General features: G+C 45.9%; 2 protein-coding genes across 11 annotated transcripts in view; one reads left to right on the top strand and one right to left on the bottom strand.

Annotated features, from left to right (window-relative positions):
- Positions 1 to 303, top strand: part of AFTPH (aftiphilin) — a 71,536-nt gene extending 71,233 nt beyond the window's left edge. For both annotated transcript variants that reach the window (XR_015708884.1, XR_015708883.1), the window contains one exon: positions 12 to 303. The gene's annotated coding sequence lies outside the window, so the exon portion shown is untranslated. The remainder of the gene's footprint in view (positions 1 to 11) is intronic.
- A 154-nt stretch (positions 304 to 457) lies between these two features.
- Positions 458 to 16,140, bottom strand: part of SERTAD2 (SERTA domain containing 2) — an 82,121-nt gene continuing 66,438 nt past the window's right edge. For all 9 annotated transcript variants that reach the window (XM_087777095.1, XM_087777098.1, XM_087777099.1 and 6 more), the window contains one exon: positions 458 to 3,129. In XM_087777095.1, the coding sequence (XP_087633221.1) occupies positions 2,181 to 3,129 (949 nt within the window). In that variant the 3' untranslated portion in view covers positions 458 to 2,180. The remainder of the gene's footprint in view (positions 3,130 to 16,140) is intronic.

Raw genomic sequence — 16,140 nt, 5'->3', positions numbered from 1 at the left:
TCCGTGTAAAGAAACAACTGCAAATCCATCAGCATCCCGCTGCTTCACTGAGTTTGACTTGGAAGAAAGAAGAAAGCAAGCTCCCCCCTCAGCCAGTTCCCCCCTCCGCCCCCAGCCCCGCGTCTCACCCTGGCAGATGAATTAGGAGCCAAAAGCGCATTTTGTAATTGTACAGGACGCGTTTCATTTCAATCAGGAGTTCCTTCATTGCAAAACGCATTTGCTTTTACACTGTGTCTGTGTGCATATCTATGTTACATCTATCTATCTATATACTAATAAATATATATGGCCTGTTTTAAAGTGCCAATTTATAAAAAACTGCTGCCTCAAAGGGCAGACAAGACCCAATTTCATCCATGACAAGAAGGGAGCAGAATTAACTGAGTATTGCCAAATGACATAAAACATAATTTAAAATTTCTTAAATAAATATAAAAGTTATTCCTAAAGAAGCCATAGGCATGTCAACAATACAGGTTGTAACCGGCGCTCAACAGCTAAAGTACCATTGAAAAACTAAAATGCCATAGCAACTTCAGCAATAGGCATGATACATTGCAAACATTTTTTTTTTTTTAAATTAAATGTACACCACAATGAACTTAAAAAATGCTGTTGGTGCAGTAATGAGAAGACTTCTCAGGTGTTACGGGGAACGGGACCATGCATAGAAAGCTGTGTCTGTATATTCGTTGTAAAACAGGTCTATAAAGTGTAAAGCAGGTAACACAGTTGATACAAGAAACCAACCCTATACGAGATGCCAAGTGATGTAACACGACTGGCTCCAGTTTCAACAGCAATGGATATTAAAGCAAGTCCATCCAGTGCAGGTAAGAGATGAGCTTCACTGCAGTAATACTGAAGTTGCCTTTTTCAGCACTTAGCACAGTGAGGTGGGGAGAGGGAGGGAGAAATGCTCCAAGAAAGGGCGAGTGGACGCTGTCAACGCCAGTCTTCTGCCCGCTCCGCACGTACGCCCGTCGGTCAGGAAGCTTGCCGCGAGAGGCTGGCTCTCGGTGGGCAACGGGCACGTCCCCCCTCAAAACCATTCCCAGGAGCTTCGGGTGAGGAAGTGCTGATCTGCCGCCACGTTAAGGCGCTCCACGTCACGCGGGATGGATGCCCCGGCAAGGGGACGCGGGCGGGCTTGGGGGCACCGGGGCGGGGAGGCTGCAGCCGCGGTGGCGCTCGGGACCTCTTGGGGTGAAGTTCCACAACTGTTTCCTGCCAACTGCTTCACATACGTGTTGGAAAAGGACATGGCTCTAAGTTTCAGGAATCACAGTAGTGCGCAGTGGGTACAGCAGGGAGCAAACACTTGTGAAACTCCTACAGAAGCAGCTCCCAGCCCTTTCTTAAAGCACTTTTTTTGTTTGCATTCAGGGAAACCGACTGCAGGCTTATTTGATCCAATTTTCTCTTTGCACCATACACATATAAAACATTACAACTCTGTATAAAAGTACAAGTGGTTCTTGTACATCTGAATTATGCAGGAACTATGTGAGCAAATCCTATCAAAATAGCTATTTTTTTGTGTGTATAAACAGCATTTGTTTTTAGAAAAAACAATATCATAAACTGCAGAATCTGTACAAAAATATAAAATAAATTTGGGCAGCAGTTTCTAAACAGCCATGTAAATGCAACACTTAAAGAGGAGCAGGTTAATGCCTCCAAAAGGCTGAATTGCTAAGTCAACCTATACAGGGCTAAAATGGTATTGAGATTATCTAAATAATAAAATTTTTTACCTCTTGCAATAAAACTTATAGAAAAAATAGACAAATATGCACATGCAATTTACAGCTTTCCCCAACATAATCCTTGTGCTTAGCTTTTACAATTTTTTTTCTTTTTTTTTTTTTTCTTTTTTTTGTAATAACATAACATTGTCTACAATACATATTCTTTCCTATACCAGGATATTCGGTCTTCCTTGAGGAACCACTTTAAAAAAAATACATTAGAAGTGGTCATACATGGATGAAGGCACTCCAACTCTGCTTGAAGCAAAAACTAGTGTGATCCTTTTCTTTTCAAAAAAGGCAAGCAAGGACGCATGCACAGTGCTGTGAATCAGGGGTGGGAGGGACTATGGAAATACTACCAAGTGTATTATACTGGTACTTAAAATTAAAATTAAAAAAAAGAAGTTGCTATATTTCTATATTTTAAGACCCAACAAGCACCTCCATGATGTGATCCAGTTCTGTGAGGTCCATTTTGAAAGGCTGATTTGGAGTTACTGGTTGACTGCTGTATGGAGCGAGAGTTTTTAGGAGCTCATCTGCTGAGACAGGAGCCATTTTTGAGGCAGCCCCTGTGGCAGACGTGCAGGGGTCAAAATCATACATGGACGTATCAATGTCAGCGAACAGAATATCATCCAGGGTCAAGTCTGTGAGGAAACCTGTGGAAGTTGTTATCTCAAAGTTGCCAGGTAGCGAGTCCATGAGTTTCGATTCAGCCGTTCTGCTCTCCGGGAGGCCCTCGGGCTTTTGAACGCTGGACTCGCTGGGGTGGTCTTTAGAGTCATCGGCTGCTGTTTCGGCTGCTACTGCCTCTGCGGAGGTAGGTGCTGGACAAAGCTCCTCGATTTCGTCCAAGGCTGAAGAGAAGCTGTCCTTTACTGGTTGGAGAGCAGGAGGTGGTGGTTTTGTCGGACCATCGTGCTGGACAGTCGGGGAAGTGCAAAAAGTGTCGTCCTCGAGCAAAGAGGCTGGGGTGAGGCAAGACTCCAGGGGCGTAGTGCTTACGAAGTCAGTGGGGAGAAGGGGCTGGGAGGCGAGATGGCTGAACGCCGGCTGGGCCTCGCGGAAGTTGTCGCTGAGAGGGTCGGTGGGCTGCGAAGCGGTCACGAACACAGGCCTCAAGCTGCCTTCTTGTTTGAGTTCTTCCTGGATTCGCCTCAACATGTTGTTAATTAAAACTGTCTTTTGCAAGCTTGGCTCGGTTAATGGCCTGTGGTTATAAAGTTTCATAAGGGAAATGTTGAAGATAGTCTGACGCTGTAAGGTGTAAGACACCTTAGAGGGACCGTCAGTAGGAGACACCACTTTGCCTTCCAACCCATCTTCATGCTCGTCAAACTTCCGCTTTCCTCCTTTCCCCAACATATATCTGAAAGGAAAGAGAAGAGACCGATGAAGCCAGCAAAGCTTGAAGCCTGTTCTTCCCGCCTGAATCGCTGCCCCAGTCCAGCTACTCCCTTGCACACGTGCTATGGACAGATTGGCCGCTCTGTCCCCTCCTCGCTCACCCCAACAGTCACAAGTGGAAATCTGTCCACATAAATCACTCACTCTTGGCCCACAGCAGCGTGATGAGGAAGCAGAAGCCTCCTTAACGCGGTGCTCTGGTCCATCGTGTTTAAGCACGACTACACTGGTAAATTCCAAGCAGGAATTCAAACAGCATCTGTAAAACTGAAGCATTGCGTTTGGCAGCAAATTTCAGTCTTGCTTGTGTTAAGCATATGGTCCCCAAATATCTGTACATAGGTGCACAAGCTACAGATACTATATTAACGTTCCTTTAAATTTCCTGACTGATACAGTACTATGCCTGGGAATACAAACCTAATACGCTGAGGTTCTTAAAATGAATTTCCCTTTTTATTCAAAAGCGTGTTCACGGGGGGAAGGGGAGCGAGGCTCAAGCAATTGTATACTGAGAGAAACCTTCCTGGTGAATTCGGGAGATTCAACCCTTTAGCACACCAGGATATAGGCATATCTGACCTCGTGGGTCAGATTAATAGATAAGATTAATTAATCTGCACAAAATGCAGTTATTACACTCAGAATTAGATAAATTACAGGTGAAGAAGACAATCCGTCAGGCCTTTTAGTCTAATCTCCAAGACCATTTTCTGCACTACACTCTGCTGCTGCAGCCAGGGCCTTCAGTCCTGACAGTGCCTGGGTCCCAGTGTGACGACAGGGGCATCTGCCTCAGAAAGCTTCAAAGGGGTTTGGTGTCTCCTGAAACACTGAGCACCCCCTCCGGGAACTGGGCCCCCAGGGAGCACCCATAGTCCCACACTCCGAATCCACGTGGGAACGCAGGCCCTGCCTGCCCCTTGCGCTGGGACGGGACACACGCTGCATCCCCACCTGCGCACGAAGCAATGGCAGCTCTGACGGACGGCTGGGGTGGGCTGCGCTCTCACCCCCTGCTCTTCTCGGTACGGGAAGCATTTTCACACGGCCGTGTTTGAAATCGTTTCCTCAGCTTCTGCCTGGCTAATGCCAGCAGCCTTTGCTTCCTCCAGTTAGACTTTCAGGACCTCACAAGCCACAGACAGAATAGCTTTTGCACCAGAGCAAGGACGCCTTGCTCCAGATGCACCATTTGTCTTCACTTCTCCCCCAACAAAGCGTGTCCCTCAGTCAGGACTACATCCATGTCAGGTTTCATTTGAGAACAAAAGAATGCCGTAGGGCTTTCTAAAGAACAAAAATCAGCATAAATGCATGTGCTTTTCTCCTGGTCAGACGGCAGATTTTGAGGAAGGAAACAAAGGGAATTTTACTAAACTTGCCCTGCACCATAAATCATTTCTGAGCTAAGAGTAAGTAGGGCAGTTCAATCCCCGGTGCTGTCTCTTCCAGGATGTTTCAGAGCGCCTGGAAATGCTCTTCTACACAGCACAGTCCCAGCCTCGTTCTGTCACCGTTATTTCTGTGACATGAAGATCCCCCCAAACGCAAAGGAATGAAGGAATCGCTGTTCTGTGACAGAGGCACAACCTAACGTTACGTGTCTGAACGGGGAGGTCTGTAGGGTTAGCAACCCTCTGCCCCACACCACCACCCATCTTCGGTGAGTAGCCAGGGTTTGGTTTGTTGAAATATCCACGATTATTTGGGTGAAACAGCACGGTCCCAGTGACAGACACTTCTTTCGGTGCTTGTGAGACGGCAGGTTCCCTCTGACTCTCTCACCCACTACCTGCATGGACCCAGTTCAGCAGACCAGCTGTTTTATCACATCTAAAAACTAGAAGGAGCAGAGGCCGTTACTACACTTCACTTGCCTGTCCCATGGGCTGCATCAAATCAGCCGAGGAAAAGTCCTGCAGAGACAGGGGTAGGATCGCAGGCATTGCAGAGCAGCGCCCCGCACTCGGCCTGCTTCCATGCCTTAGGGCAAACGTTTGGCTTTCCTCTCTCGGTTTTCCAGGTAGAGCGGTGAGGTGCTGGAGCGCTAACCCACTTGTCCTTTTAATAGGATCAGAGACAGCCCCCTGTTCATCCCTGCATCCCTCCTTCCATTTAACAAAACACTAATAAAATGGCACGAAGATTTCTGCCTCATTTTTAAAAAAAAAAATGGAAGATGCTTTCCAGCCCCAGCTACCCAGAGAGAAGTTGCAACAGGCATATAAATAGATTTTTAACCCCAAACGTGACTCCTCTCATACGACCTTTATTATGCAGCTATCGCCTAGCTATCGTCTAGGAGACAAAACTCGCTTTCCTTATTTGAGTACAATTCCCAGTTCCCCCAACGGGATCCACGCCTGCGAAATGACTGCACCAGGCAGGTCGAACACCAATTTGATCGTCATACACCGGTCCCGCAGTAGCTAAGGACTTGTAAACATCCCCGAGAATGTCTGACAAACATTTAAAAGCAAAGAGCCCTTGCAAAGCGGGAGAGGGGGCAAAAGAAGTCAGGGTTTCAACGCAAAAACAAAAGAGCTTCAGAAAGCATTTGCTGGACGTTAAATCCAAAATCAGATTGGGTGAAGTGAGCCTCTTCTGGTTAAAAATAAGTCTCAAATCCAGATCATTTTCTAGCATATTATGCAATTAAAAAAAGAAAGGCAGGGGGGAGGGAGCAAGCTGAGCGGAGCTGAGGAACGGGTAGGCTGCCATCCAAGCTCCTTGGCCAGCTACCAGCGATCCCCACGCCTGGAATCTCGGGTGAACAAAACCTCTGAAATTTAGCACTACTGCCGAAGTCTGGTTTTTCTCTGCTCCCTAGTGTCACTTCCATGGACTACTCCAGAGCTGTGCACGTGGGTTCGGGAGGTGAGGGGAGGGGGGGTTCCTGTTCAAATGTTCACGACGGACACGCTTCCTTTCACTCTGGACAGATACAGCAAGAAAGGGAGGACCAGGCTAGCAAGAATCAAAACCCCTGCCCAAGTCCAGCACGTTTTCAAAGCAGCGATGGGTTAGGAGGAGAGCTAGCAGCTCTCCATCCCTTCCTACTATCTCCTCCCCCTGAAAAAAGACAGACTCTGTGCTAAAGACATACCAAGGCTCCCTCCGCAAGGCTCCGTTTAAAGGAGAAATTTTTAAATGGCTCGGGGACTAGGAGAGTTTTGAAGTTTGTCGGGCTCTGCAAGGAATGTATAAAAATATTCACTGCACAAAGCAAACCTTTTTTCCCCCCGTGATAAAGAAAACAGACCGTTCGGGTGGCCACGCTCCATTCCCTGCGCTCGATTATTAATTGTTATTGTCAGGGGATGTCGGCAAGCATTCCGAATGAACCCAGTCGAGCCCATTTGCATCCAAGATTGAAGAGCTGGTAGTTAAGACATTTTTTAAGTTGATCAGTAAGAGCTACGGGATCATCATTAGCAAACACAACGACAACCTCGCTACGTCATTTTCCAGGAAGCTTAGAAATGATTCAAGGTTTCCTGTATGTATGACTGTCAGGCTTTCACATCTCACTCGATCTTCACGTAGCTTGGTTCAGAGCTTGTCCTTTTAAAAGATAACATAGATCAGGCAACTCCCAGTTTCACCTACTAGCTTTTCAGCACAGCTTTCAGTTTCCTTTTCCCCAGAAATGCTCTCTGAAACGAGCTTAACTATTCAAGCGGCAAAGCAGGATGCCAGCCTAAGCAAGGGGGTTTATTCCCCAAAACAGGGGGCTCAAATGAGCACCTCTAGACTCTGAGCTTTAGACTTTTGTTTTATTCCTTTCTCCTCTGGCACACAAATGGGAATTACCAAAAAATTTTCCTCCAGTTTCCATAAATCAGTTTAAGCAAAGTATCTTTTTAGACCAGCTAATAAGAGTTCGTAAAAACAGACGGGCTTCAGGCTTGCAAGCCTTTCTCTGGATCTCCAAAAAGGAATTTTATAGTTTCTGACCACCATAGCTTAAGACAACGTTGCCTGTTTGTTCTTTACAATTCAAACCATCTCTTCCCTCCTTCAACCAGCAGTTTCATGCCTACATTAGAGAGATCAATTTTGTACATCTTAAGATACCGAACAACATTTAAAAAAAAAAAAAAAAGGCAAGCTGTACAATGCCAACATTTGATCTGGTTCAGTTCTGTTCATCTCAGAAACTTTGCTCCTAGGCTTTCCAGCCAAAGCTCCTGCTGGGAAAATAAAAACGCCAAACTTACAGATCAGGTTGGCCAAAGATCAGTACAAAATCAGACATACTCGTACTCTCCCAAGTGTCAGAAGACAGAGTTGGCCTACCAAGTCATACGGCCGTCATGGGGACAGCCAGCCAACAGTAACCCACCAAAACGCAAGACTGGACAGGCAGTGACAAAGGGTCACATCCATGGAGGGTCTTTCGTGCATCTATTTTGGCTGAGCAGCAATCCCAGCCAGATGTATTTCTGCTGCATTTCCATCCGCCTGCCAGCAAACATCATTTTGAGGCCAAGCGTTAAGAGTTGAGATGGGATGTCACTTTGTTTTTGTTGTTTTAATAAAGGGTGTTGCAGGGTTTTGGTATGCAAGTTAGTTTTCACTGTTACTTAGGTATGTGGAACCAGAAAGCTGAAGAAAGGCAATGGGAAAACTGCCTTTATCTGGGGACTGGGGCGGGGGGAGTTACTTGGAGATCTTTCCCAATATTATCCACCAGTTGGCTCCAGCTCTGGAAGACCCAGACCCAAAAGCTGAACCATTGTTGCTGAGAAAGATTCAGCTTGCTTTTTTTGCCCATTTAGGGCTATTGCACGCGCCTCAGAGCCAGAGAAACCCTAGCATTGTTTGGGAGTTGGCTTTTCTTAATTGGAAAACAAAAGTAATATATATTTTTTTCATTTGCATGTCATTTAGCTTCCTTTTATTGGCTCTGCATGCTCTTCAGACAGAGCTGGAAAAAAATGCAGTTGGGGCTCAGCAGAAGAGATAATCAGCCTGGAGCGGGTGGTTCTCTGGAGTCAACCATCATCGATTAAACACAGAAAAGCTTGTGCAATGCCTGACTATGTCTCTGAGCCCACTTAGTGACGAATCCTTCGCTCTCCAGAGAACAGAGGTATGCGCACATCGTGAGAGAAGTATTGTATTTATCGATTGTACTTAGGACGTTACACCTTGTCACTGCTGGACTATTTCTGAAGTCTTTAATAATTGGGAGTTCGGCATAGGGAAGCACTGAATATATAAAAATGTAGAGGAATAAGTGATGTGGTTATCTCCCCAATAATAAAAATACCCTTTAATGTTAATTCTCAAAGGCTTTTAACAGTTTAGTTTAAAATGTCTCTCAAGACTGAAGGCTTTTCTTGGAAATGAATTCCACAACCCACTAGTCCCTCCCCGCTCATCAAGGCAAACAGGAAGGAAAAAAAGAAAGAGGAACCAAACACCAAGAGGGACGGCGGAAAGGGATCTTTAAGAAGTTACATTTCCACTCCCATATTTACGCCACCGTTTCAGTTGGTCTAGGGGATGAACAGCTTAATACAGCGAGGTTCACCTTTAGAACGAACGCCATGTTGCTCAAAAAGGCAAAAGCATCAAACCCCAGAGTCCGCAGGCAACCATTCCTCCCCATGCAGCCGAAAGAGAGATGTGAACAGCAGGCACTCATGCAAAAAGTGAAGTTTAAAGCAGGACTGGTTACTTTCTGAAATCTTGGGTAATTAAAATCACAGGGGAAAAAAACAGAGAGAGAGAAAGAAAAAGGCAACTTGGGGGAATTAAAAGAAAACACTACTTCACGCACACTTGCGCAGGAAAAAAACCCACAAAAGCCCCCCATAAAAGCCCCCCAAACCGCAAAGAGAGTACTGAATTTGCACGGTTCATTCCCAAAACACCGTTTCCAAACCTCAGGTGTAAATGAACCTCACCAGGGTTTCTCGGAGACTCTATCCAGTAAATTACGCAAGCGCTTTCTGTGTCACTTCTGGCACATGAAATATTATTTTCCTCTCCTCCATCCCTCACTCCCCATCCTTGAGGGTTGCATTGGCTCTATCCTGGCCCGACGGTAGTCAATGAGTGTTTTGTTACTGACTTCAGCAGGATCAGGATTTGGCACAGATAGCTGCAGGACCAAAATAAAAAGGCCTTTTATGCCAACTGGGTTCAACTGGCAAGACGAGGGCTAGATCCTCTGAGCTAGCAGAGGCAGGCTGGGCTGCCGCGAGGCATTTCGGTGCTGCTGGATCCAGCCTGAGGGACCACCCGAACTTGTAACCAGTCCCCACAACTTCAAAGCATCTGTCCCCTAGAGCTAGAGAGACAAACAGGTAAACCTCTCTCTCCTCATCTCTGTTTCCACATCCCCAAGGCCACAGTAGAGAGAGGGAGAGCGGCCACATGTCAGGAAGACCCCCTCAGGGCAGGACCATGGGCTCACGCACCGCAGAAGGATGCTCCTTGGCCCGCAGGAGCCTGGCAAAGCAGAGCAAACCTGCCCCGGCAGCTGGGAGCCGGCCTGCCCTCTGAGAGCGCAGGCGTCCTCCTCCCATTCAAAGTTGGAAAGGAAGAGAACGAGTGGAGGGGAATGCCAGTATAAACCTGGCACCCTCTTCCAGCCACGCTAAAAACAAGGAAGAAAGCTGAACAGCCCAGGTGTCGAGGTTTAACTCCAGGACTGGAGCAAATAAGCAACATGGACTTTCAGAGGCAATAGCTACCACGTGATGAAAATCACCCCTTCTTGAAGATTTCATCTGTTGACACCGGGGTCTTTAAATCCTGGCACAGCAGCATCCCCGGGAGCTAGTACAGCATGTACCACGCAGTAACGCACGGCTATGTTCAATATGCTGCAGCTGGCTCGCAATTTGTACACTGACGGGTTGCTGTGGGTTTTTCTTTTTTCTTTTTGCATGGCTGCTTCTCGGGATCTGATGCAGATTTTACTTGTTCAAGTGTAATGCGTCCATGTTGCCTGGCTAGAGAAGACTCCTGACAACCGCTGCCTGGTAAGAATTGGGTCTCATGTCACACGTGAGTTAGAAAACAAAACCCCCAACCCTAGACAAGAGGTACAGGGAACAGAGCTGTGCTGGGGTTTCTGCCTTCTCCAGACCCAGTGCTCAGACATTCCCCATTTACGAGGTTTGTTTCCCCCAACACTTACATTTTACATTAATTCTGACTGTTTTTTTGGTTTGGTTTTGTTTTGGTTTTTTTTTTTTAACTGAGTGAGGTTTAATAAGCACTTACAAAACTCTCCTTTAGAGCTATATCAAAAAATTGGCCTCCTGGGTAGCTCTGTGCTTCCAGAGAGTACAGGGAATTGTTTTTATGTTTGCAAGCCTTCACTGCAAGGCTGTCGGTGCCAGCAGTAGCTGTAAGTGGCAGGTATTTCTTACGTATATTTTATAGGGACCTAACTCTTCCCATCTCCTGTGGTGGACGGGTGAACCTTGTCTCTTCCAGAAGAAGCAGAGAGGCAAGCAAAGCTGCTCAGCACCCTACTCCTGCATTTAGCAAGAAAGGCAGCTTCCCTCTCCCTACAGAAATGCAGCCCTAGCTCCCCGCTTTAGGCACTCGCGAGTGAAGATTGCAGGAGAGCAGTTAGCAAGCTGAGTGACAGGGGTCTTTTCCAGTCTCAAGTTCAAATTGAAATAAGAAGGGAAATGGGGTGACTTTCAGAGGCTAATCTAAGCAGGAATTAGTTAGGGACCGTGCAAGGAAACCTCCTGGCAAGCAGGAGACAAGACACCAAAGGAAGCTCAGACTCTCATCTGAGGAGCATCTGAAGTCGTGAAGCTCTCGTGGGGGTTGACTTCGGTACTCGGAGCCTGGAGTCCCCAGGTCCTCGAAGGAGCGTCCATGTTAATCAGAAAGTAAGGTGAAGCCTTCCCTAGCAAATAAGCAATGCAATTATAAAGCCAGTCAATAGTGTAACGCCAGCCAACGTGTTCCAGCGATATTTTGAAACTGTAATCTGATCCTACTGTTTCCATCCTCGTGCCTTGCCTGCTCTCCCTTGTTGCATACTGTACTATTTGAGGCCCAGAGGGCAAAGCAAGCTCTTGCTGTTTGTTAATGATCAGAAACTGTGTTTCGAGTGAGCGCTCTACGTGTGCCGCCCACACTACTTTCTTGATAGTTTCTTAAACTCGCAGCCCATCAAAGCCCTGCTAGAAGGCTCTCTGAAAAACAAAAGCGAGCAAAACAACCAAAAACACGACTACAAACTCCACTTCTGCCTTCAGTTTCCAGCTCCTTTTTACCACGCTAAAAAAAGGCAAAGCCGCAGTCTAAGGCAATCTCCGACTCTGTAGTGTGTTACGTCTTGCAGGAAACATATGCTTCTATTAAATTGGAAACAGTTTCTAATGCTGTCAGTTTGCTAAATGTAACATGTTCCCTTGGAAGAAGTGGAGCAGTTTTAGTGTTTTTGACTAACTGCACACACCAAACAGAGTATGTCTGATAAAGCTGGAATGGGCTCCAATAAATATAGCTTAGAATAAATTACTGCCTCATTAAGTAATTGTTTGGAAAAAGGAGAGCAGGTTTTCTAGATTATAGCCGTGTTATTAAGGGTGTTTATAATATTAGGAATTCTATCAGGGTAGCAGAATATAATGCAAGTTGAAATCAGACGAGCACTTGTTAGCTCGTTAAACCATTAAAGACTACCCTGGCAGAATTAAAAGGTGAACAAGACCGCACAGGTTCTGTGCGTGGAAAGCTAGCTAGGCGGATTGCAAACCAGCTGCCAGGCTGAAGTCGAGAGCAAAAGCTCTGAGCAACTCCGACGACTTCTTTTCAGTATGAAGCAAGAGGGAGGATATAGCTTTGTAACGTACTGGGGCTAGAAAACATTTATTCAAAATAGGTTTTATTCACGTACAGGAAGGCAGTTGTCTTTACTGGAAAAAAGAACAGTTCGGATTGCCCAGCAGAAGTAATTTCTATCTCAAAGATCTCACACAGCCAAAATGTCAATTCTCACAGGACTTCCCATCAGCATCCTTACAGCAGCGCCCAGCAGATGCAAACAAGACCCCAGCCTGCCCTTTTCTGGTCTTGCCCTTAACTGGAAGTTTTATGAAACAAGCTTTCTGCAATTGCTATTGCTGACTCAGCCCTTCACAGACCTGGTGCAGACACAGCCCCGCTGACCACCAACCCCAGCAGTACCTGCTTTGAGCCAGACCGGGGTGGAGGATTCCTTCCTTCCCACTACCAGGAGCTGTTTTGTTAGGGATAGCCACTGGGGGGAAGAGAGATTTTCAGCAAGATGGCGAAGCTGCCCTCTCCTCGGGTCGCCTCTGTGCCGAATCCTCTTTACATCCTTCCCCAGGATGGCTGCACGCACAGAGCGCCCATGCCACCACACAGGAGCCTCCTCGCCAGGGATCAGCTTGGCTGCGGCTCTGTGCTTCAAAGAGCCACCCAAAAGAGCTGGGCCGAGGGTATTCTGAAATTCGGGTCTCCACGTGGCATTAAGGAAGCAGCCAGGCCTGCCAAGCATGAATCAAATTATGCTGTGCTGTGTACACACGGGCCGAGCAACTCTGCTGCCAATATCAAAAGCTCAAGGACTAGGAGCTGCATTACACACCTGGGCATCAGTAGTAGGCAATCAGAGCTGCAGTAAATAAAACCAGGCACAGCACTAGGCCAGCTCCTCAGACTTTACTATGTGATTAGCCGATTATTCACCAGACTCTCCTTGTTGTCACCCGAAAAATATGCAAGGGCTTCTATGCACAAGCCTCCCCGGGATCAGCCAAGAAGCTCCCCCTGCTCCACATCACGGTTTCTTTTCACAAGTCCAGCACTCTGGGCCTCATTGCCTGGAAGCAGGAGATGCCGGTCCCGCAAAGAGGATCATGGCACGATGAAATCTCCCTGCCAGCGGGCAAGGAGCCACACCGGAGCTGGTGCACACAGGTCCACGCTGGGAGAACCAGGGCCATAATCTCGTCAAGCGGTGGAGCTGCAGCAATTCAGACGGCTGTGTACCACTTCAGGGCCCAATTCAGCCAAGGGCTGCCTGCCTTCCATTTCTTCCCACTGCAGAGCCAGCAGGCATCAGCACAGCAAAAGCGCTGGCTAAAAAGAGGCACCTTACTTGTAAATTAAATTCAAAAGAATCTGAAAGAGCTAGCGCGGCCACCAGAAAGTGACACAACCTAGCAAACACACGCTCCCTTTTCACTGCTAAAATTACACGCCTGTAATGACGAGATGCTGCTGGTCAGACTCTGAGGAAGAATGATGAAATAGCAAGACTGGCTATACATCCCTCCTCCCCTGCAACGTTGCTCTGAACAATAGATTACGGCAACGTTGTGTTACATTGTACAAGACATCTCTGTTGGCACACGCATGTCACAATCTAGCTGATATTTTTAGCATACGTAGGGACTCAGTATTGAAGACCCATCTTCACTGGATGTGTATAACTCCTACAAAGGTTAATGAGAATTGCGCATGCATCCAAGAGAGACGAGACCCCTTTGTGTATAAGAGATAGTTTTTCTCGTGTACGTATAATTACTTGGATTGAATCCTTGCTTTCAAGCGTACCGTAGCATCTTTTCCCCAAAGATACCTTGTTTTTCCCCCTTGTCATAGACCCTTAATAAACAAATGGGACAAAATAATACCCATGCTACTGTGGAAAGAACTGAATGGTTTGCCAAAAAGTAGGTTATTGCTCTGAAAACAGTGTTGAATAAATTATCGCAGTCAAACTGAAAAGCAGCGAATAGCAGGGGGGAAGAAGAGACGAAAAAAAACTCTGAAGAAACGTATACTGCAAAATGCAACATGCATCCCAGCAATGACAAGTCGTTTTAGTTTCTGGCCTGCAGATTTTATTTGCTAACCAGTTTCTTGCTATTGAGAGTTAAAAGAGGAGAAAAGAAAGGTTTTTCCCTGGCATTTTTTTAAAGCAGCTATAGGGCATATGAGTTGTTTTCACCATTTTTGCTTAAATGAAATGAACACAGCCCTGCAAACAAGTATATTCTGTGAAAAAGCACCCACTCACCCCCAAGTTTCTCTTAAAGAGGTGGAAAAGCTGTTGGACATTTCTCCACCACCAGTGAAAACAAAACAACAACAAAAAAAAGGTAGTTAAAGTTTGACATGAAAGTTTGCTAAGACAGTGTTAAGTGATGTCAGACAAGACGATAACTGTCGGCCTTTCAGTCCAGCGTACTAAAGCTCTTGCAATTGTTGAAATACAGGATGTGTTTTCACGTCCAGTGAAGGAGACTTCTGAAAACTGATAAAGGGAACTTTGGCCAGCCTTGAACTATTCTCAACCTACAACAGCTACAAGTTAGAGACAAAAGAGATCCCATTTTTCAAGGCACCTGCTGGATTTCACAATAAAAACTACTACACCAAAGTGATACCCTTTAAAACAGCCACCACGGGATCCACGTAACTTTTGTGTGTAGTAATTTAAACATTCTCAAATAAATAATTTGAACTTATATGGGGACACCCTTTTAATAACATATTTTAACATGTTTATTAAACCTGTATTTCAAAAGCTTAGTACAGGTCAATTAACGTGGAACAAACAAACTTAACCACAAACTAAGTCTTTGGAAATTGAGAGTGGAAAATACAGAAGGAGAAGAGATCAGGAAACTGAAACTGAATGTCCTAAACTTCATTTCATATTCAGTCAGGCACAACCCACTCACCTCACCCAAGACACTATTACACTGATTTTCCCCACAATGAAAAAAAAACCCGCATCAGAGCACATATGTATCACGTATGTCCCGCTGCCAGCGAGGCGAAGCACAGCAGCGACAGGAAGCTTTACGCTGTATGTTACACACACAGAAAATATTCTCTCTCTTCTATTCATTCGCAAGTTATTTCTGGAATACTTTACTTAGGGGAGGAAAGGGGAAGGGTTGTTTAGAAGAGCCGATTTTGCCAACAGATGGAGGAGAAGGGTAAGAGAGACCGTGAGCTAGATCACAGGAGGGTAACCTAAGCAGGTTATTGTACCCTTGGGACAGTCAGCATGAAAGTAGTCCTGGTCAAAATCCCCCCAACCGCAGCACAGACTACTAAAGTGTAAGTCCCTCCTCCTACACAGGGACAGGCGAAGGCACAAGAACCGACCAGCAACAAACCACGCTACACAAAAAATGCTTAAATAGAGTGGCTTCTCTCTCACACGCACACATGTACGCACACACAGAGTGATAAGAAAGCAAAATGTTACCACCGTTTAAAAAAAAAAAACACTGTGGTTTGTGCACGAACACCAGTCTCCTATCTTGATGAAACGTGTATTTTAAAAATATGTAAATGATATGCACGCACGTGTACGTGTATCTATTAAACGCTTCTTCCAAGGGTGAAAGAGTGCCTGTAAAAACACATGAAAAGTAAAGAGTCTGTGGAGGCACCGGAAGATGATGACGTATTTCTGAATTAGGCTTTAAAACTTCATTTTGCAGCTACCTGAAGTTAAGACAAAGCTGCCTTTAGGCGTCTCAAACTAGTCAGACCTGCTGTAGCAGTTGCACTGTCTGCTTCAAATATGCCCTCCACGCTCCTTTCAACCTCCACCCCAACATATATCCGCATAGTTTACCTCCAATCATGGGTGGTTCTTTCTATAGTGCAGTTCACCCAACCTCATTGCCTGGCACGACAGGAGTTTTAAGAGACTAATGTTACAGGCTACTATAAGAAACTGTAAGAAAACGGCCAATAATTGTCACGTTTCCATTAAAGGTGAGCGTGGCTCAAACAGCACAAGGGTTTCCTAGGTGGACTGAAAATCTGGGATCAAGAAAACAGTTTTATTCATTACAGATCATCTGAGCAAGTTTTAGGGTGAGTTTAGATCTTTCCACCAACGGAGGGTTCCTTTGAAAAGGGAACTTCTTTCTTCTGCTACTTCCATATACCACCCAGTTTTAAAAATAACATTAAATAAAACAACCCA

The sequence above is a fragment of the Nipponia nippon genome, unplaced genomic scaffold (genome assembly GCF_047370975.1).
Source record: "Nipponia nippon isolate SJK-2023a ecotype South Korea unplaced genomic scaffold, ASM4737097v1 scaffold_4, whole genome shotgun sequence".
Taxonomy (NCBI): domain Eukaryota; kingdom Metazoa; phylum Chordata; class Aves; order Pelecaniformes; family Threskiornithidae; genus Nipponia; species Nipponia nippon.
This window is presented reverse-complemented; position numbering and strand designations above follow the sequence as displayed.